This window comes from Oncorhynchus kisutch, linkage group LG13, assembly GCF_002021735.2.
Source record: "Oncorhynchus kisutch isolate 150728-3 linkage group LG13, Okis_V2, whole genome shotgun sequence".
NCBI lineage: Eukaryota > Metazoa > Chordata > Actinopteri > Salmoniformes > Salmonidae > Oncorhynchus > Oncorhynchus kisutch.
Window position 1 is genome coordinate 77,073,142 of NC_034186.2, and position 18,259 is coordinate 77,091,400.

At 43.7% G+C, this 18,259-nt stretch overlaps 1 protein-coding gene across 2 annotated transcripts; it reads right to left on the bottom strand.

Annotated features, from left to right (window-relative positions):
* Positions 1 to 1,758: 1,758 nt before the first annotated feature.
* On the bottom strand, positions 1,759 to 18,228 carry LOC109901359 (protein DBF4 homolog A). 2 transcript variants are annotated; one of them, XM_031787491.1, is made up of 13 exons: positions 17,998 to 18,228; positions 17,546 to 17,638; positions 17,260 to 17,432; positions 9,687 to 9,881; positions 9,502 to 9,552; positions 9,229 to 9,298; positions 9,030 to 9,118; positions 8,890 to 8,935; positions 8,262 to 8,307; positions 8,016 to 8,141; positions 7,587 to 7,719; positions 7,314 to 7,438; positions 1,759 to 4,159 (listed from the first exon to the last, which is right to left on the bottom strand). In XM_031787491.1, the coding sequence occupies exons 2-13, from the start codon at positions 17,589 to 17,591 to the stop codon at positions 3,295 to 3,297; spliced, it is 1,965 nt and encodes a 654-aa protein (XP_031643351.1). In that variant the 5' UTR covers positions 17,592 to 17,638; positions 17,998 to 18,228; the 3' UTR covers positions 1,759 to 3,294. The 2 variants fall into 2 exon arrangements, with proteins under 2 accessions (XP_031643351.1, XP_031643352.1); XM_031787492.1 differs by lacking the exon at positions 17,998 to 18,228 and adding an exon at positions 17,875 to 17,921.
* Positions 18,229 to 18,259: the final 31 nt, after the last annotated feature.

Consider the following 18,259-nt stretch of genomic DNA (forward strand, 5'->3'; position numbering starts at 1 on the left):
CTGCAACCTGACCAAGATAAAGCAAAGCAGTGTGAACAGACAACAATACAGAGTTACACATGGAGTAAACAATAAACAAGTCAATAACACAGTAGAAAAAAAGAAATAAATAGTTTATATACATTGTGTGCAAAAGGCATGAGGAGGCAGGCGAATAACTACAATTTAGCAGATTAACACTGGAGTGATAAATGATCAGATGGTCATGTGCAGGTAGAGATACTGGTGTGCAAAAGAGCAGAAAAGTAAATTAATAAAAACAGTATGGGGATGAGGTAGGTAAATTGGGTGGGCTATTTACCGATGGACTATGTACAGCTGCAGCGATCGGTTCGCTGCTCAGATAGCAGATGTTTAAAGTTGGTGAAGGAGATAAAAGTTTCCAACTTCAACGATTTTTGCAAGAATAAGAATAAGGCTGTAACTTTAAAAAATGTGGAAAAAGTCAAGGGGTCTGAATACATTCCAAATGCATTGTATGGCTAGCCCCATATCCTCCTCAACATTACTTCCACCTGCTCTCATTACCTATTGATTGCTCATTGTCAGCAAATAATCCTTGCCACTGTTCAGGCATGTGTACAGATAGGGCTCTACCTGTGCAGAGCACATGCCCCTTCCAGTCTCCAAAGTACACTTTTCCATGGTGGTATAATTTCCCCCAAAAATGTGTAAAAAATAATATAATAAATATGTCATTGTTCAAACCCACTGAACTCGAATTCTCACCTATTCTTCTGAACCAAAAATGTGTGAGTCTTGATTGTTGACCAATGACCAGTAGCGTTGCATGGGTAAATCACTGGGGAAGCCGCCACTATTCCAGCACCATTTCAACTTCAACAGCATCAAATCAAATACCAAAAACGATTTAGTCCAATCAACATAGGCTAAATATGTGGCTGTCCATGGTTCTGATTTTAATGCGTGGTCTTTCATGCAAGTAGAAAAACATGTTGACTCACTCTACTTGTAGAGAAACGCCAATGCCATCCTCTCTTTCATGTTGACGAAATGGTCTATCACTCTGTCATACAGTACAAGCTTTTATCTTTTGGTGTCCTGGGCTACCTGGCTAAAAGGCCTGCTAGCTAGCTTAACTTTAATTCATGGGCAACGTTAGCTATTTAACATTAGTGTTCTACATCTAGCTACATATTGAACTTCCATCCTCTCAGGCCAGGGGCACAACAATGTATAAATTAATGGTTCCATCAGAATCGCCGTTATAATCATTGTAAAGTACAGAGAATTAAGTAAAACCACAACTCCAAATCCCTATATCCATCCATGGCTAATTTAGGAAAGTGCCCATTTTAGCTAGCTAGCCACTGGAGGACAACAACACAACGAGATGCAACAATTAAAGTTTTTCAATGATGTATGCTCTCAATGGGATTTGATACTAGTGAAGCCAAAACCCAAGCTGGCTTCCCTTGACACTTTTTTGTTGTTGGTGCTCCAGGACCATTCAATTGAGCTCGCTCAGTTTAGCTCAATGCTGATATACTTTTTCTGTCATGGGAGGCCTGACAGAAGGTTAAATAAAGGTTCAATTTCAAATGCTCATTGGCTTCCCTTGCCTTCAATGCTTTGGCAGCAACAATGTCATCCTCATTTGGACCAGACAGAATCAGATAGATGGCCTACACATGGAGACAGAGGGGAGCTGTTTCGCTCTCTCAGATGCTTTCTCCTGTGAGATACAGTCAACCTCTTACGAATTAAAGGAAAATTATGAAACACAGAGACGAAAGATAAATTATTTTGTTTTTTTTATTTGTTCCTTGGTAATTTTGGGAGGTGGGGCTGGCTTCCATTGGCATTGATAAATACACTCCACTGACAATGACCAGTCATCAGCATTGTTGGGCAAAGGTGGTATGGGTTAAACTAAGCTTAGGTTTAGGGTAGGGATGTCCCAAGGATTCCAAATAGCCCTAACCTATCCAGATTTGTGGACAGAAAGACAGTATTACCTGGCAAAAACAGAGTAGGCCTACATTAATCATCCATATAAAATACAGTTCAGCAATCAACTACTGACTCATCATTGCCAGAACAACAGGCTACCTGGTGATGTGGTCTTATTTCAGAAATTGCCAGTAGCCACCCAAACTTGACCTATGTCTAAAGAAGCTGTAACATCGATATTATGACTTCAACATTATGGGAGGAAGATGTTACATATTCTGGCAAATGCATTACGATATTTGAGAGGCAGAACAGGGCTGCCCTGCTGGCATCAAGCCAGCCCCCCCCCCCCCCCCCCCCCAAAAGGTCTGTGCACGGCCCTGCCTGCCCCAGACACCAAGTTTAAATTGCATCTCCTATTCAGTCACTAATCACCAGCACCACATAACAACTCCCATCTGACCCCAGTGCATTCATTTTAAAGAAATGAGGGAGAACAAGAGCACTATGCTAAATACAGGCACACAAATAAGGTAAGTCTAGAAAACGGATGCATTTCTCCTTCAGTTATGCTGAGGTGAATTCTAGATGCATTCAGTACATGAGAAAGTGCAAATACTTCTTTATTACTGTTACGGAGGGAAAGAGGAAGCAATCCCTCTCGCCTTGTCTCAGAGTCTCTCTGTGTTGGTGGCTGTATAAGAGGACGGTGTGCTTTATGACAAGTTAGCCTTGAGGGAGTCCTCTCCTTTGTGTAACACAGCTTGTCCAGGGTCAGAGCTATGTACTCTTATCTATGAGAATGTGCTCATTCAACTGATCACAGACATGTCAGAGCGGTTTAGGTAGTCTTTCATTTATCAAACAGACCTTTTTCACCTGTACAATATGTACGTAAATGTAATGACAATTCAATAGAAGACCTTCGGTTGTATCCCTTTTTATTTTTTAAATGTTTTAAAAATGTACAATACCACATACTAAAAACACAACCATGCAGTTCCTCTGGACACCAGAACACATGCAGGCGTTGTACAGAACTGGGGATAGTGCTCCAGGCTGTTCTCCAGATAAAACCAGTTATGGTAAAAAAGCCAGGTAGACTAGAAGCTGCCATGGTTAAATCAACACAACAGTGTTGCGCCACCACCCTCCCAACCTGAAGGGAACTATTCCCTTTATAGAAGTCATAGGTTTAAAGAGCCACAGTCAATGGGTTCCCATATAGATCTGCTATGTCACTCAATGAAACTGTCATACAATAAGTTCATTGGGTGAGTCCGGCACAGGTTAGCGCTCATATTGGGAAGATTCTGGGTCACCCTGACTCCCCACCCCCTCCTCCTCCTCTCTAGCTGGGGAAGGCCTGGAACTCCCAGTCTATGTCCTCACTGGAGTCGAACAGCTGGGAAAGCCTCTGAACTCACACTCCATGTCCTCACTGGAGTGGAACAGTTGCCAGAGGTTCAGCAGAGAGCTGCTGGGAACATTGCTCGTTTTTTCCTGCTCCTGAGCAGTCTGCTGCTTCTCAACTTTCCTTCTCTTCCGTCTGTAATCCCTGACCCTCCTCTGTAACGTCCTGGCAGGAGGGGTGTGTGTCTCCGTGTCTCCTGCCTCGAGCTCCGGAACACCCCCAGTATTCCCGGGAAGACTTTCTCCAGCCAACGTATCCTGACTCAGTTCACTCTCCTCTAAAGCTCTGAGCTTGTGGTGTTCTGAAGGCCCTGCCACCTTGTGCTGACTGGAAGGGACCTTCACACGTCCAGCTGGATCGCCACATTGTAAATCCTCTGTGTGACTAAATGAAGAGCGGCCATCTTTGCCTGTGTGAGTTCTCTGGCCATGATAGGAAAGTCTGGGGTTAGCGACAGAGTCAAGGGTAGAAGGGTCTATTTCAGCATTAGACACAGGTGTCTGACTCAGCCCAGCCCTCTGGGGGTGCTTGCGGGGGGATCCCTGTCGGCAGCGTTGTTTGCAGGACAGGGATCTGTGCTTGGGCTGGGGTCTGTCTGGGACGTAAGAGCACCTCTTCTCACCCTCGCTGGGGCTGTGGGGAACAGGGGCTCCTCGGCTGCGCTTCCGAGGCTGTTCCAAGGGGTTTTCCACACTCTGGGAGAGAGGGGGCTCCACTGTAGTAGACCAGAGGGACATTAATCCCCCCTTCAGCTCTTTGGTTTCCACACCTCCCTCCATCTGTATACTGGGTCCAGGAACACACATCAGGGAGGTTATGCTGTACTTTGACCTGTGGGAACAAAAAATGACTTAGAGATGTGGTGATCAGCACAACATAGAAAATCAGGGTTGGAAAAAAACCAGGCAATCTGCAAAATGTTTCACACAACATTGCATTTGTTTTCCTAACAAACATGTAACTGAACAGCATTCAATATAAGTCTTCCGACTAGCTTGGAAAGACAGTACCGTGCAGTACCGAAGAGCCCTTACTGCTGCTCGATCATCCTATTTTTCTAACTTAATTGAGGAAAATAAGAACAATCCTAAATTCCTTTTTGATACTGTCGCAAAGCTAACTAAAAAGCAGGATTCCCCAAGAGAGGATGGCTTTCACTTTAGCAGTGATAAATTCATGAACTTCTTTGAGGAAAATATCATGATTATTAGAAAGCAAATTACGGACTCCTCTTTAAATCTGCGTATTCCTTCAAAGCTCAGTTGTCCTGAGTCTGCACAACTCTGCCAGGACCTAGGATCAAGAGAGACGCTCAAGTGTTTTAGTACTATATCTCTTGACACAATTATGAAAATAATCATGGCCTCTAAACCTTCAAGCTGCATACTGGACCCTATTCCAACTAAACTACTGAAAGAGCTGCTTCCTGTGCTTGGCCCTCCAGTAATAAAGCAGTAATAAAGCCTCTCTTGAAAAAGCCAAACCTTGACCCAGAAAATATAAAAAACTATTGGCCTATATCGAATCTTCCATTCCTCACAAATTTTTAGAAAAGGCTGTTGCGCAGCAACTCACTGCCTTCTTGAAGACAATGTATACGAAATGCTTCAGTCTGGTTTTAGACCCCATTATAGCACTGAGACTGCACTTGTGAAGGTGGTAAATGACCTTTTAATGGCATCAGACCGAGGCTCTGCATCTGTCCTCGTGCTCCTAGACCTTAGTGTTGCTTTTAATACCATCGATCACCACATTCTTTTGGAGAGATTGGAAACCCAAATTGGTCTACACGGACAAGTTCTGGCCTGGTTTAGATCTTATTTGTCGGAAAGATATCAGTTTGTCTCTGTGAATGGTTTGTCCTCTGACAAATCAACTGTAAATTTCGGTGTTCCTCAAGGTTCCGTTTTAGGACCACTATTGTTTTCACTATATATTTTACCTCTTGGGGATGTCATTCGAAAACATAATGTTAACTTTCCCTGCTATGCGGATGACACACAGCTGTACATTTCAATGAAACATTGTGAAGCCCCAAAATTGCCCTCGCTAGAAGCATGTGTTTCAGACATAAGGAAGTGGATGGCTGCAAACGTTCTACTTTTAAACTCGGACAAAACAGAGATGCTTGTTCTAGGTCCCAAGAAACAAAGAGATCTTCTGTCGAATCTGACAATTAATCTTAATGGTTGTACAGTCGTCTCAAATAAAACTGTGAAGGACCTCGGCGTTACTCTGGACCCTGATCTCTCTTTTGAAGAACATATCAAGACCATTTCAAGGACAGCTTTTTTCCATCTATATAACATTGCAAAAATCAGAAACTTTGTCCGAAAAGGATGCAGAAAAATTAATCCATGCTTTTGTCACTTCTAGGTTAGACTACTGCAATGCTCTACTTTCCAGCTACCCGGATAAAGCACTAAATAAACTTCAGTTAGTGCTAAATACGGCTGCTAGAATCCTGACTAGAACCAAAAAATTTGATCATATTACTCCAGTGCTAGCCTCCCTACACTGGCTTCCTGTCAAAGCAAGGGCTGATTTCAAGGTTTTACTGATAACCTACAAAGCATTACATGGGCTTGCTCCTACCTATCTCTCTGATTTGGTCCTGCTGTACATACCTACACGTACGCTACGGTCACAAGACGCAGGCCTCCTAATTGTCCCTAGAATTTCTAAGCAAACAGCTAAAAGGCAGGGCTTTCTCCTATAGAGCTCCATTTTTATGGAACGGTCTGCCTACCCATGTCAGAGACGCAAACTCGGTCTCAACCTTTAAGTCTTTACTGAAGACTCATCTCTTCAGTGGGTCATATGATTGAGTGTAGTCTGGCCCAGGAGTGGGAAGGTGAACGGAAAGGCTCTGGAGCAACGAACCACCCTTGCTGTCTCTGCCTGGCCGGTTCCCCTCTTTCCACTGGGATTCTCTGCCTCTAACCCTATTACAGGGGCTGAGTCACTGGCTTACTGGGGCTCTCTCATACCGTCCCTGGGAGGGGTGCGTCACCTGAGTGGGTTGAGTCACTGATGTGATCATCCTGTCTGGGTTGGCGCCCCCCCCCCCCCCTTGGGTTGTGCCGTGGCAGAGATCTTTGTGGGCTATACTCAGCCTTGTCTCAGGATGGTAAGTTGGTGGTTGAAGATATCCCTCTAGTGGTGTGGGGGCTGTGCTTTGGCAAAGTGGGTGGGGTTATATCCTTCCTGTTTGGCCCTGTCCGGGGTGTCCTCGGATGGGGCCACAGTGTCTCCTGACCCCTCCTGTCTCAGCCTCCAGTATTTATGCTGCAGTAGTATGTGTCGGGGGGCTAGGGTCAGTGTGTTATATCTGGAGTTCTTCTCCTGTCCTATTCGGTGTCCTGTGTGAATTTAAGTGTGCTCTCTCTAATTCTCTCTTTCTCTCTCTCGGAGGACCTGAGCCCTAGGACCATGCCTCAGGACTACCTGACATGATGACTCCTTGCTGTCCCCAGTCCACCTGGCTGTGCTGCTGCTCCAGTTTCAACTGTTCTGCCTCATTATTATTGGACCATGCTGGTCATTTATGAACATTTGAACATCTTGGCCATGTTCTGTTATAATCTCCACCCGGCACAGCCAGAAGAGGACTGGCCACCCCACATAGCCTGGTTCCTCTCTAGGTTTCTTCCTAGGTTTTGGCCTTTCTAGGTAGTTTTTCCTAGCCACCGTGCTTCTACACCTGCATTGCTTGCTGTTTGGGGTTTTAGGCTGGGGTTCTGTACAGCACTTTGAGATATCAGCTGATGTACGAAGGGCTATATAAATACATTTGATTTGATTATATGTGCGTTTACTTTTGTTTTGGGTAGATTTTGCTCCTGTGTGGACAATTGGTAGCGCATGGTGCTTGCAATGCCAGGGTTGTGGGTTCCATTCTCATGGGGAATTTAGAAAATGTATGTCGCTCTGGATAAGAACGTCTGCTAAATGACTAAAATGTAAAAATGTAAGACTACAGTACCTTGTGGTTGGAGTTTGTGTTGTTTTGACGTGACTGAAGTTGAAGGGCAGTGTGGTGATGAGCCTGTCCACCACCAGGTACTCATCACTTCTGGAGAAGGCCTTGTGCTGCTCACTCCGCAGGTGCTGCAGAATACAGACACAAGTCAAGCATTCCCACAACATCTGCTACCACTACATCAAGTACAGAAGGCCTTTTGTACATGATTAGGTCCTTGTTATAAACACATGTTAACTATGTTTACATACATTAAACAGATGTATTCTAACTCACAGCTTTGATGTTGTTGTATTTGAGCGTGCAGCACTCGCAGTAGCCTCCACGTTTCTTCTCCCTGTTCCTCCTGGCCCGGTCCTGCCCCCTCTCCTCACTGGCTGACACTCTCGCCCCTCGGTCCCTGAGACACCTATAGGTCAGTAAGTTATAGCCAGGTCAGAGTTCAATCACATATAGTTGACTAGCAACCAAGACTTAGCAGTTAGTCCCAGAGGGTGCTAAGCAATACATAACCGTTTCCTGCTGTAGCAATCCCCATCAACAACAGTAGGAAAAGCTAGATGTTTTGTTGAATCAGGTAAAACACAAATGCCAAGACAGGGGAATATACTGCCACACTGCTTTTCTGTAATCGGTGAATTTTCTTTATGTTCACAACAAGAAGGGTTAAGAAGGTGAGGCGTTTGGTGAATTTAGACTCCATACCCGTGCACTTTAGGTCTCTTCCCAGAGTGTTCCTGGTCCTCTACATAGAATGGACTGCAGGGGGGAGCTGACATTAGGTTAAACTCTGGCATGTTCGGCATGGCCAGATAAATTGGACGGTAATGTCTGGCAGAGAGACATAAGATAGATGCTATATTGCATGCTCAAACACCAACAAAATGACAATAAGAATTAATATGTCAATACTACAGACATCAGAGTCTATCATCTCTTTTATAGACCCACCTGCTGGAGTCCACTACCTTTACAAAGGGTTTACGGATCCTTCCACCTGAGTAAAACACAGAACAAAGCATTAGAGACCGTGCCTATGTCTGGTTCAAATACCTTCTCATAATGATATACAGGAGGACGGCTCATAATAATGGCTGGACGGAGCAAATGGAATGGCATCAAACACATGGGCTCCCGAGTGGCGCAGCGGTCGAAGGCACTGCATCTCAGTGCTAGAGGCGTCACTGCAGACCCTGGTTCGAGTCCAAGCTGTATCACAACTGGCCGAGTTTGGGAGTCCCATAGGGCGGCGCACAATTGGCCCAGCGTCATCCGGGGTAGGCCATGATTGTAAAATAGAATTTGTTCTTAACTGACTTGCCTAGTTAAATAAATAAAATTTTAAATGTATTTGATACCATTCCACTGATTCTGCTCCAGCCATTACCACAAGCCCGTCCTCCCCAATTAAGGTGCCACCGACCTCCTGTGAGTACCAGTGTTATCGTACAACCAACATCAACCTTAATCTACTGAGACGATATACGTAGAAGAAGGTTTTAGAAGTTCTCTATAACAATAACACAGTGATGAAGCAGTAAACAGACAACAGAGTCACATGCAACAGGACATTATTTACCCTTATACTTCTGGAAGGCTGGTTTTTGTGTAGGTTCTCCTTTGGCCTACATTAGTAAGGAATAACACACAAGACTCATGTAAATGATATGTTATTCTAGGAAAGAACTGTCAAAATATAAGTCCAGAAACATGACTTACATTTTTCTTGACAGCAGCTGTGGTTGCGGTTGGCTTTTCAGCAGTACACTTAACATTCCTTTTCTTCTTTTCCATATAAGCTATTACATCTGGAATTGAAGGAAATTCAAGAAAATATTGTTTTTGCATATGAAAGTATCATTGTCATAATAAGCATTATGTCAACATTTCTTATCAAACAAATGAATAGACATGTTACCATCAATGTACAGGATTTTCACTCCCCACTCCAGAGCATTGGACAGGATCTCGTTGACATGTATTCTCACCTACAGGGTAAAACAAATGAACATATTAACCGAAGAACTGAAATCCAAAGTATCTCCTGAAGTATGAATATACATTTAGATCCAAAGTGCCTAACTTTCCTGAAGTTCCTGACGACTATCAGTCAGAAACAATAAAAGTAACATGTGGCATTAGGTTGGAAATAGCTTGCCAAACTCATTAGTGAGGATCTTAATTAACAAACCTGCTCTTTTACAACTCTCTTCACAAAAGACTTGCCCCTGCTTATGACCACCTGTCAAATACCGGAGAGATAGGGAGAGATGGATAAATAAATATATGGATAGCTTCAGTTTTAGAGCATATCATGGAAAATGACCCCACTGAGATACAGATACCAGTGACAGACACAGAGAGGAATTGGCTCACCATGTCTGCCTGGCCCTGGGAGCTTCCTTTGAGGCTGTCTCTGTGGCTGCCGGGACGGGGGAGAGGGTTGGGGGAGCTGTGCCCAGAGTCAGGGCTTGGGACAAGTGAGTCGCGGCCATGACACTGCACATACCTGGCCTCTCTCTTATTAGACACCAGGTACTTGATCTCCTTGCTGAAGAACTTCTCCACCATCTGAGAGAGGGGACAGAGACACTGGGTCAGATGCGAGGGAGGGGGCGGTCTGTGCATATTTGTAAACAACAGCTGGTGCACGAAATCTAAGGAAGTCTCTAGATTTTGCTCGCCTGAAGTAGAGTATATTGTGATAAATTGCAGGCCACACTACTTGCCTAGAGAGTTTTCAGCCATACTTTTGTGGCTGTATATTTACCACCACAGACAGATTTATTTATTTATTTATTTACCTTTATTTAACCAGGTAGGCAAGTTGAGAACAAGTTCTCATTTACAATTGCGACCTGGCCAAGATAAAGCAAAGCAGTTCGACAGATAAAACGACACAGAGTTACACATGGAGTAAAAACAAACATACAGTCAATAATGCAGTATAAACAAGTCTATATACAATGTGAGCAAATGAGGTGAGAAGGGAGGTAAAGGCAAAAAAGGCCATGATGGCAAAGTAAATACAATATAGCAAGTAAAATACTGGAATGGTAGTTTTGCAATGGAAGAAAGTGCAAAGTAGAAATAAAAATAATGGGGTGCAAAGGAGCAAAATAAATAAATAAATAAAAATTAAATACAGTTGGGAAAGAGGTAGTTGTTTGGGCTAAATTATAGGTGGGCTATGTACAGGTGCAGTAATCTGTGAGCTGCTCTGACAGTTGGTGCTTAAAGCTAGTGAGGGAGATAAGTGTTTCCAGTTTCAGAGATTTTTGTAGTTCGTTCCAGTCATTGGCAGCAGAGAACTGGAAGGAGAGGCGGCCAAAGAAAGAATTGGTTTTGGGGGTGACTAGAGAGATATACCTGCTGGAGCGTGTGCTACAGGTGGGAGATGCTATGGTGACCAGCGAGCTGAGATAAGGGGGGACTTTACCTAGCAGGGTCTTGTAGATGACATGGAGCCAGTGGGTTTGGCGACGAGTATGAAGCGAGGGCCAGCCAACGAGAGCGTACAGGTCACAATGGTGGGTAGTATATGGGGCTTTGGTGATAAAACGGATTGCACTGTGATAGACTGCATCCAATTTGTTGAGTAGGGTATTGGAGGCTATTTTGTAAATGACATCGCCAAAGTCGAGGATTGGTAGGATGGTCAGTTTTACAAGGGTATGTTTGGCAGCATGAGTGAAGGATGCTTTGTTGCGAAATAGGAAGCCAATTCTAGATTTAACTTTGGATTGGAGATGTTTGATATGGGTCTGGAAGGAGAGTTTACAGTCTAACCAGACACCTAAATATTTGTAGTTGTCCACGTATTCTAAGTCAGAGCCGTCCAGAGTAGTGATGTTGGACAGGCGGGTAGGTGCAGGTAGCGATCGGTTGAAGAGCATGCATTTAGTTTTACTTGTATTTAAGAGCAATTGGAGGCCACGGAAGGAGAGTTGTATGGCATTGAAGCTTGCCTGGAGGGTTGTTAACACAGTGTCCAAAGAAGGGCCGGAAGTATACAGAATGGTGTCGTCTGCATAGAGGTGGATCAGGGACTCACCAGCAGCAAGAGCGACCTCATTGATGTATACAGAGAAGAGAGTCGGTCCAAGAATTGAACCCTGTGGCACCCCCATAGAGACTGCCAGAGGTCCGGACAGCAGACCCTCCGATTTGACACACTGAACTCTATCAGAGAAGTAGTTGGTGAACCAGGCGAGGCAATCATTTGAGAAACCAAGGCTGTCGAGTCTGCCGATGAGGATATGGTGATTGACAGAGTCGAAAGCCTTGGCCAGATCAATGAATACGGCTGCACAGTAATGTTTCTTATCGATGGCGGTTAAGATATCGTTTAGGACCTTGAGCGTGGCTGAGGTGCACCCATGACCAGCTCTGAAACCAGATTGCATAGCAGAGAAGGTATGGTGAGATTCGAAATGGTCGGTAATCTGTTTGTTGACTTGGCTTTCGAAGACCTTAGAAAGGCACGGTAGGATAGATATAGGTCTGTAGCAGTTTGGGTCAAGAGTGTCCCCCCCTTTGAAGAGGGGGATGACCACAGCTGCTTTCCAATCTTTGGGAATCTCAGACGACACGAAAGAGAGGTTGCTGGCACTAAGACCACACTAAGTCAGCTGAATAAGGAAATAAGCAAACAGGAAACCACTCACCCAGAGGCGGCGCTCCTAGTGGCCGGAGACTTTAATGCAGGGTAACTTAAATCATTTCTACCAAATTTCTATCAACATGCTAAATGATCACCTGTACTCCTCGCCCTCCATTTGGGAAATCTGACCACAACTCTATCCTCCTGATTCCTGCTTACAAGCAAAAATTAAAGCAGGAAGCACCAGTGACTCGGTCTATAAAAAAAAAGTGGTCAGATGAAGCAGATGCTAAACTACAGGACTGTTTTGCTATCACAGACTGGAACATGTTCCTGGATTCTTTCCGATGGCATTGAGGAGTACACCACATCAGTCACTGGCTTTATCAATAAGTGCATCGAGGACATCGTCCCTACAGTGACTGTACGTACATACCACAACCAGAAGCCATGGATTACAGGCATCATTCGCACTGAGCTAAAGGGTAGAGCTGCCGCTTTCAAGGTGCGGGACTCTAACCCAGAAGCTTACAAGAAATTCTGCCATGCACTGCGACGAACCATCAAACAGGCTGAGGGCTAAGATTGAACCATACTACACCGGCTCCGACGCTCATCTTATGTGGCAGGGCTTGCAAACTATTACAGACTACAAAGGGAAGCACAGCCGCGAGCTGCCCAGTGACACAAGCCTACCAGACGAGGTAAATCACTTCTATGCTCGCGTCGAGGAAAACAACACTGAGGCATGCATGAGAGAATCAGCTGTTCCGGACAACTGTGTTAACACGCTCTCTGTAGCCGACGTGAGAAAGACCTTTAAACAGGTCAACATACACAAGGCTGCGGGGCCAGACGGATTACCAGGACGTGTGCTCCGGGCATGTGCTGACCAACTGGCAAGTGTCTTTACTGACATTTTCAACATGTCCCTGATTGAGTCTGTAATACCAACATGTTTCAAGCAGACCACCATAGTCCCTGTGCCCAAGAACACAAAGGCAACCTGCCTAAATGACTACAGACTTGTAGCACTCACGTCCGTAGCCATGAAGTGCTTTGAAAGGTTGGTAATGGCTCACATCAACACCATTATCCCAGAAACCCTAGACCCACTCCAATTTGCATACCTTCCAAACAGATCCACAGATGATGCAATCTCTATTGCACTCCACACTGCCCTTTCCCACGTGGACAAAAGGAACACTTATGTGAGAATGCTGTTCATTGACTACAGCTCAGCATTCAACACCATAGTGCCCTCAAAGCTCATCACTAAGCTAAGGATCCTGGGACTAAACACCTCCCTCTGCAACTGGATCCTGGACGTCCTGACGGGCCACCCCAGGTGGTGAGGGTAGGTAGCAACACATCTGCCACGCTGATCCTCAACACTGGAGCTCCACAGGGGTGCGTGCTCAGTCCCCTCCTGTACTCCCTGTTCACCCACGACTGCATGGCCAGGCACAACTCCAACACCATCATTACGTTTGCAGACACAAACACAACAGTGGTAGGCCTGATCACCGACAACAATGAGACAGCCTATAGGGAGGAGGTCAGACCTGGCCGGGTAGTGTCAGAATAACAACCTATCCCTCAACGTAACCAAGACTAAGGAGATGATTGTGGACTACAGGAAAAGGAGGACAGAGCACGCCCCCATTCTCATCGACGGGGCTGTAGTGGAGCAGGTTGAGAGCTTCAAGTTCCTTGGTGTCCACATCAACAACAAACTAGAATGGTCCAAACACACCAAGACAGTCGTGAAGAGGGCATGAGCCTATAAATAGATTTGGCATGGTTCCTGAGATCCTCAAAAGTAGAGGTCGACCGATTATGATTTTTCAACGCAGATACCGATTATTGGAGGACCAAAAAAAAGCCAATACCGATTAATCGGACAATTTTTAAAATGAATTTGTAATAATGACAATTACAACAATAATGAATGAACACTTATTTTAACTTAATAAAATCTATTTAGCCTCAAATAAATTATGAAACATGTTTTTGCATTATTTAAACCAAATTGAACAAAGTGTTGGAGAAGAAAGTAAAAGTGAAATATGTGTCATGTAAGAAAGCTAACGCTTAAGTTCCTTGCTCAGAACATGAGAACATATGAAAGCTAGTGGTTCCTTTTAACATGAGTCTTCAATATTCCCAGGTAAGAAGTTTTAGGTTGTAGTTATTATAGGACTATTTCTCTCTATACCATTTGTATTTCATATACCTTTGACTATTGGATGTTCTTATAGGCACTTTAGTATTGCCAGTGTAACAGTATAGCTTCCGTCCCTCTCCTCGCTCCTACCTGGGCTCGAACCAGGAACACATCGACAACAGCCACCCTCGAAGCAGCGTTACCCATGCAGAGCAAGGGGAACAACCACTCCAAGTCTCAGAGCGAGTGACGTTTAAAACGCTGTTAGTGCGCACCCCACTAACTAGCTAGCCATTTCACATCGGTTACACCAGCCTAATCTCGGGAGTTGATAGACTTGAAATCATAAACAGCGCAATGCTTGAAGCACAATGAAGAGCTGCTGGCAAAACGCACAAAAGTGCTGTTTGAATGAATGCTTACGAGCCTGCTGGTGCCTCCCATCGCTCAGTCAGACTGCTCTATCAAATCATAGACTTAGTTATAACATAACACACAGTAATACGAGCCATAGGTCATTAATATGGTAGATTCCGGAAACTATAATCTCGAAAACAAGACGTTTATTCTTTCAGTGAAATACGGAACCATTCCGTATTTTATCTAACGGGTGGCATCCATAAGTCTAAATATTCCTGTTACATTACACAACCTTCACTGTTATGTCATAATTACGTAAAATTCTGGCAAATTAGGCGGCCCAAACTGTTGCATATACACCGAGTCTGCGTGCAATGGACGCAAGAGAAGTGACACAATTTCACCTGGTCATATTGCCTGCAATGACAGAGGTCAAACATTTTCTGTAAGTCCCCACAAGGTTTTCACACACTGTTGCTGGTATTTTGGCCCATTCCTCCCTGCAGATCTCCTCTAGAACAGTGTTTTGGGGCTGTTGCTGGGCAACACAGACTTTCAACTCCCTCCAAAGATTTTCTATGGGGTTGAGATCTGAAAACTGGCTAGGCCACTCCAGGACCTTGAAATGCTTCTTACAAAGCCACTCCTTCGTTGCCCGGGCGGTGTGTTTGGGATCATTATCATGCTGAAAGACCCAGCCACGTTTCCTCTTCAATGCCCTTGCTGATGGAAGGAGGTTTTCACTCAAAATCTCACGATACATGGCCCCATTCCTTCTTTCCTTTACACGGATCAGTCGTCCTGGTCCCTTTGCAGAAAAACAGCCCCCAAGCATGATGTTTCCACCCCCATGCTTCACAGTAGGTATTGTGTTCTTTGGATGCAATTCAGCATTCTTTGTCCTCCAAAACACAACGAGTTGAGTTTTTACCAAAAAGTTATATTTTGGTTTCATCTGACCATATGACATTCTCCCAATCTTCTTCTGGATCCTCCAAATGCTCTCTAGCAAAACTTCAGACGGGCCTGGACATGTACTGGCTTAAGCAGGGGGACACGTCTGGCACTGCAGGATTTGAGTCCCTGGCGGCGTAGTGTGTTACCGATGGTAGGCTTTGTTACTTTGGTCCCAGCTCTCTGCAGGTCATTCACTAGGTTCCCCCATGTGGTTCTGGGATTTTTGCTCACTGTTCTTGTGATCATTTTGACCCCACGGGGTGAGATCTTGCGTGGAGCCCCAGATCGAGGGAGATTATCAGTGGTCTTGTATGTCTTCCATTTCCTAATAATTGCTCCCACAGTTGATTTCTTCAAACCAAGCTGCTTACCTATTGCAGATTCAGTCTTCCCAGCCTGGTGCAGGTCTACAATTTGGTTTCTGTTATCCTTTGACAGCTCTTTGGTCTTGGCCATAGTGGAGTTTGGAGTGTGACTGTTTGAGGTTGTGGACAGGTGTCTTTTATACTGATAACAAGTTCAAACAGGTGCCATTAATACAGGTAACAAGTGGAGCACAGAGGAGCCTCTAAAAGAAGAAGTTACAGGTCTGTGAGAGCCATAAATCTTGCTTGTTTGTAGGTGACCAAATACTTATTTTCCACCATAATTTGCAAATAAATTCATTAAAAATCCTACAATGATTTCTCTCCATTTTGTCTGTCATAGTTGAAGTGTACCTATGATGAAAATTACAGGCCTCTCATCTTTTTAAGTGGGAGAACTTGCACAATTGGTGGCTGACTAAATAATTTTTTGCCCCACTGTATGCATAGTCACTTTAACCATATCTACATGTACATACCACCTCAATCAGCCTGACTAACCGGTGTCTGTAGGTAGCTTCGCTACTTTTATAGCCTCGCTATTGTATATAGCCTTTCTTTTTACTGTTGTTTTATTTATTTTCTTACCTATTGTTCACCTAACACCTTTTTTGCACTATTGGTTAGAACCTGTAAGTAACCATTTCACTGTAAGGTCTACACCTGTTCTATTCGGCACACGTGACAAATAAACTTTGATTTGGGGGAGAACACACAAGGTCCATCCTGAGCCAGAGTATTAATCAAATACTGTATTTAAAATGGTGGTGAAAAGAGAGACATGACAGCGGGCAGCAGTGCAAGGGGTTTCAGGGTCTCTATGAGGACCCCACATGCACAATCTTGCACAAAGTTTTGAGCTGCTGCACTCCGGAAGGAGATATAGGTCCCAATGTTCAAGAAGAATAGGAGCAGGTTGTGCTTGATTTCGTCAGCTATCAGGTTGCTGAACAGTGGGACATAGGACAGATGCAGGCCCAATACATGGTCGGACAGTTAAGCCACAGACTTTAAATATGTGTGACTTGAGTACTAACTTTCCAATGTTTTCCGTACTACATGTTTTATAGTGTAGTGTTTGTATGCTGACTTCACAAAATGAATTTCTATGTAAATGGAAAATAACTTACTGTATGTATATTGTATCAAAGTGGGTCAACCAGAGAGATAACAACTGCGGTAACAAGACAGAAGCAATCACTAGAAGAGTTATGTTCCAAAAGACTGAAAGCCACTCCTCCTCCACAGTAAGTAGACAGTAGCCACATTGGTGTGAAAGCCAGCAAGTTGTCATTTCACTTCAAAATGGTCCATGATCAGCAGTATGTCAACACAACACCTTATTAACAATTCACACAACCTGTCAATTTGAATGCCCTATTTCGCTGGCTCAGGAATGATTATCCTTAACTATCATCCACATTCAATGTGCTATAATACTTTACAGTCTATGTCATGATGTCAAATGCTAACAGATGGAAACAAATATTCACTTACCCCTCCAAAACTTTTGATATCGTTCTCTAATGTCTCTGCTCTTCTGTTTGATGGCAAATCTAAGTAGAATAGCTTCCCAGTGAAAGGTTTTTTTTGGGCAGGATAAGATTCACATGGTGGTTTGGCATGGCTCTTCGAGGCTGACTTGTGCCCCTTATCAGCGAGTTTGGGGTCTGAAAAATTAGCAAAGTTAGTTTCAATTTTTGACGTAAATTTCTTGCAGATAAGGCTCATCAACAATGTAGTAATAACGTTCGCTAGTTACATGTTTAAAAATATCCTTTACCTTGTAAACGGGGTTTTGTAGACTTTTGGGTGCGTCTAGATTTCATCTTATTCAATATAATTTGAGAGAAGAATAGAATATCCTTGTATTCTCCTGTGTTGTAAGCAATAGACATGTTTACAAACTGAGTTAATGGATGCTAACGTTAACCGTTGTAACGTTATCTAGCTAAACTGCATAAAATCGTTAGCTTTACAAATAAAACTAAAATACGTTTAAGGAGTCATGTAAATATTGACATAGTTAGAGAAGTTTAAAATGAAAAATAGGACTTCAAAGAAAACGAACAGACCCTAGCTAGCACAAGCAAGCAAACAACAAAACCTTACCACGGCAATTTAAACTTTGTTTTTATAGCCTGTTTTTTAAACTACAGGAAGTGGAATCTGCCAGCTAACTAGCTACTAAGTAACATTAGCTTGCTAACTCACTGGCTAAAAGTTCATATTTACCTTGTGAGAGCCTGTGGTCTTGTAAAACAATATATTTCCCTAAATTGACATTTGTTACAACCGATTTTCACGAAAGTTCAGTAGTATCTTTAAATTGTTTTGGTTCCGCTAAGATTACTTTGTTGCCATAATATTTTGTTGTGCCATAGATGTTCTTTCCCGCTTCGAAAAACCCGTCATTCCAAAAAGGGGATGTTGTTGCTGAAAGTTATCATTGCTTTCGAAAGCGATGTTTCCACATATTTTTTTCTGGCTTTTCTAA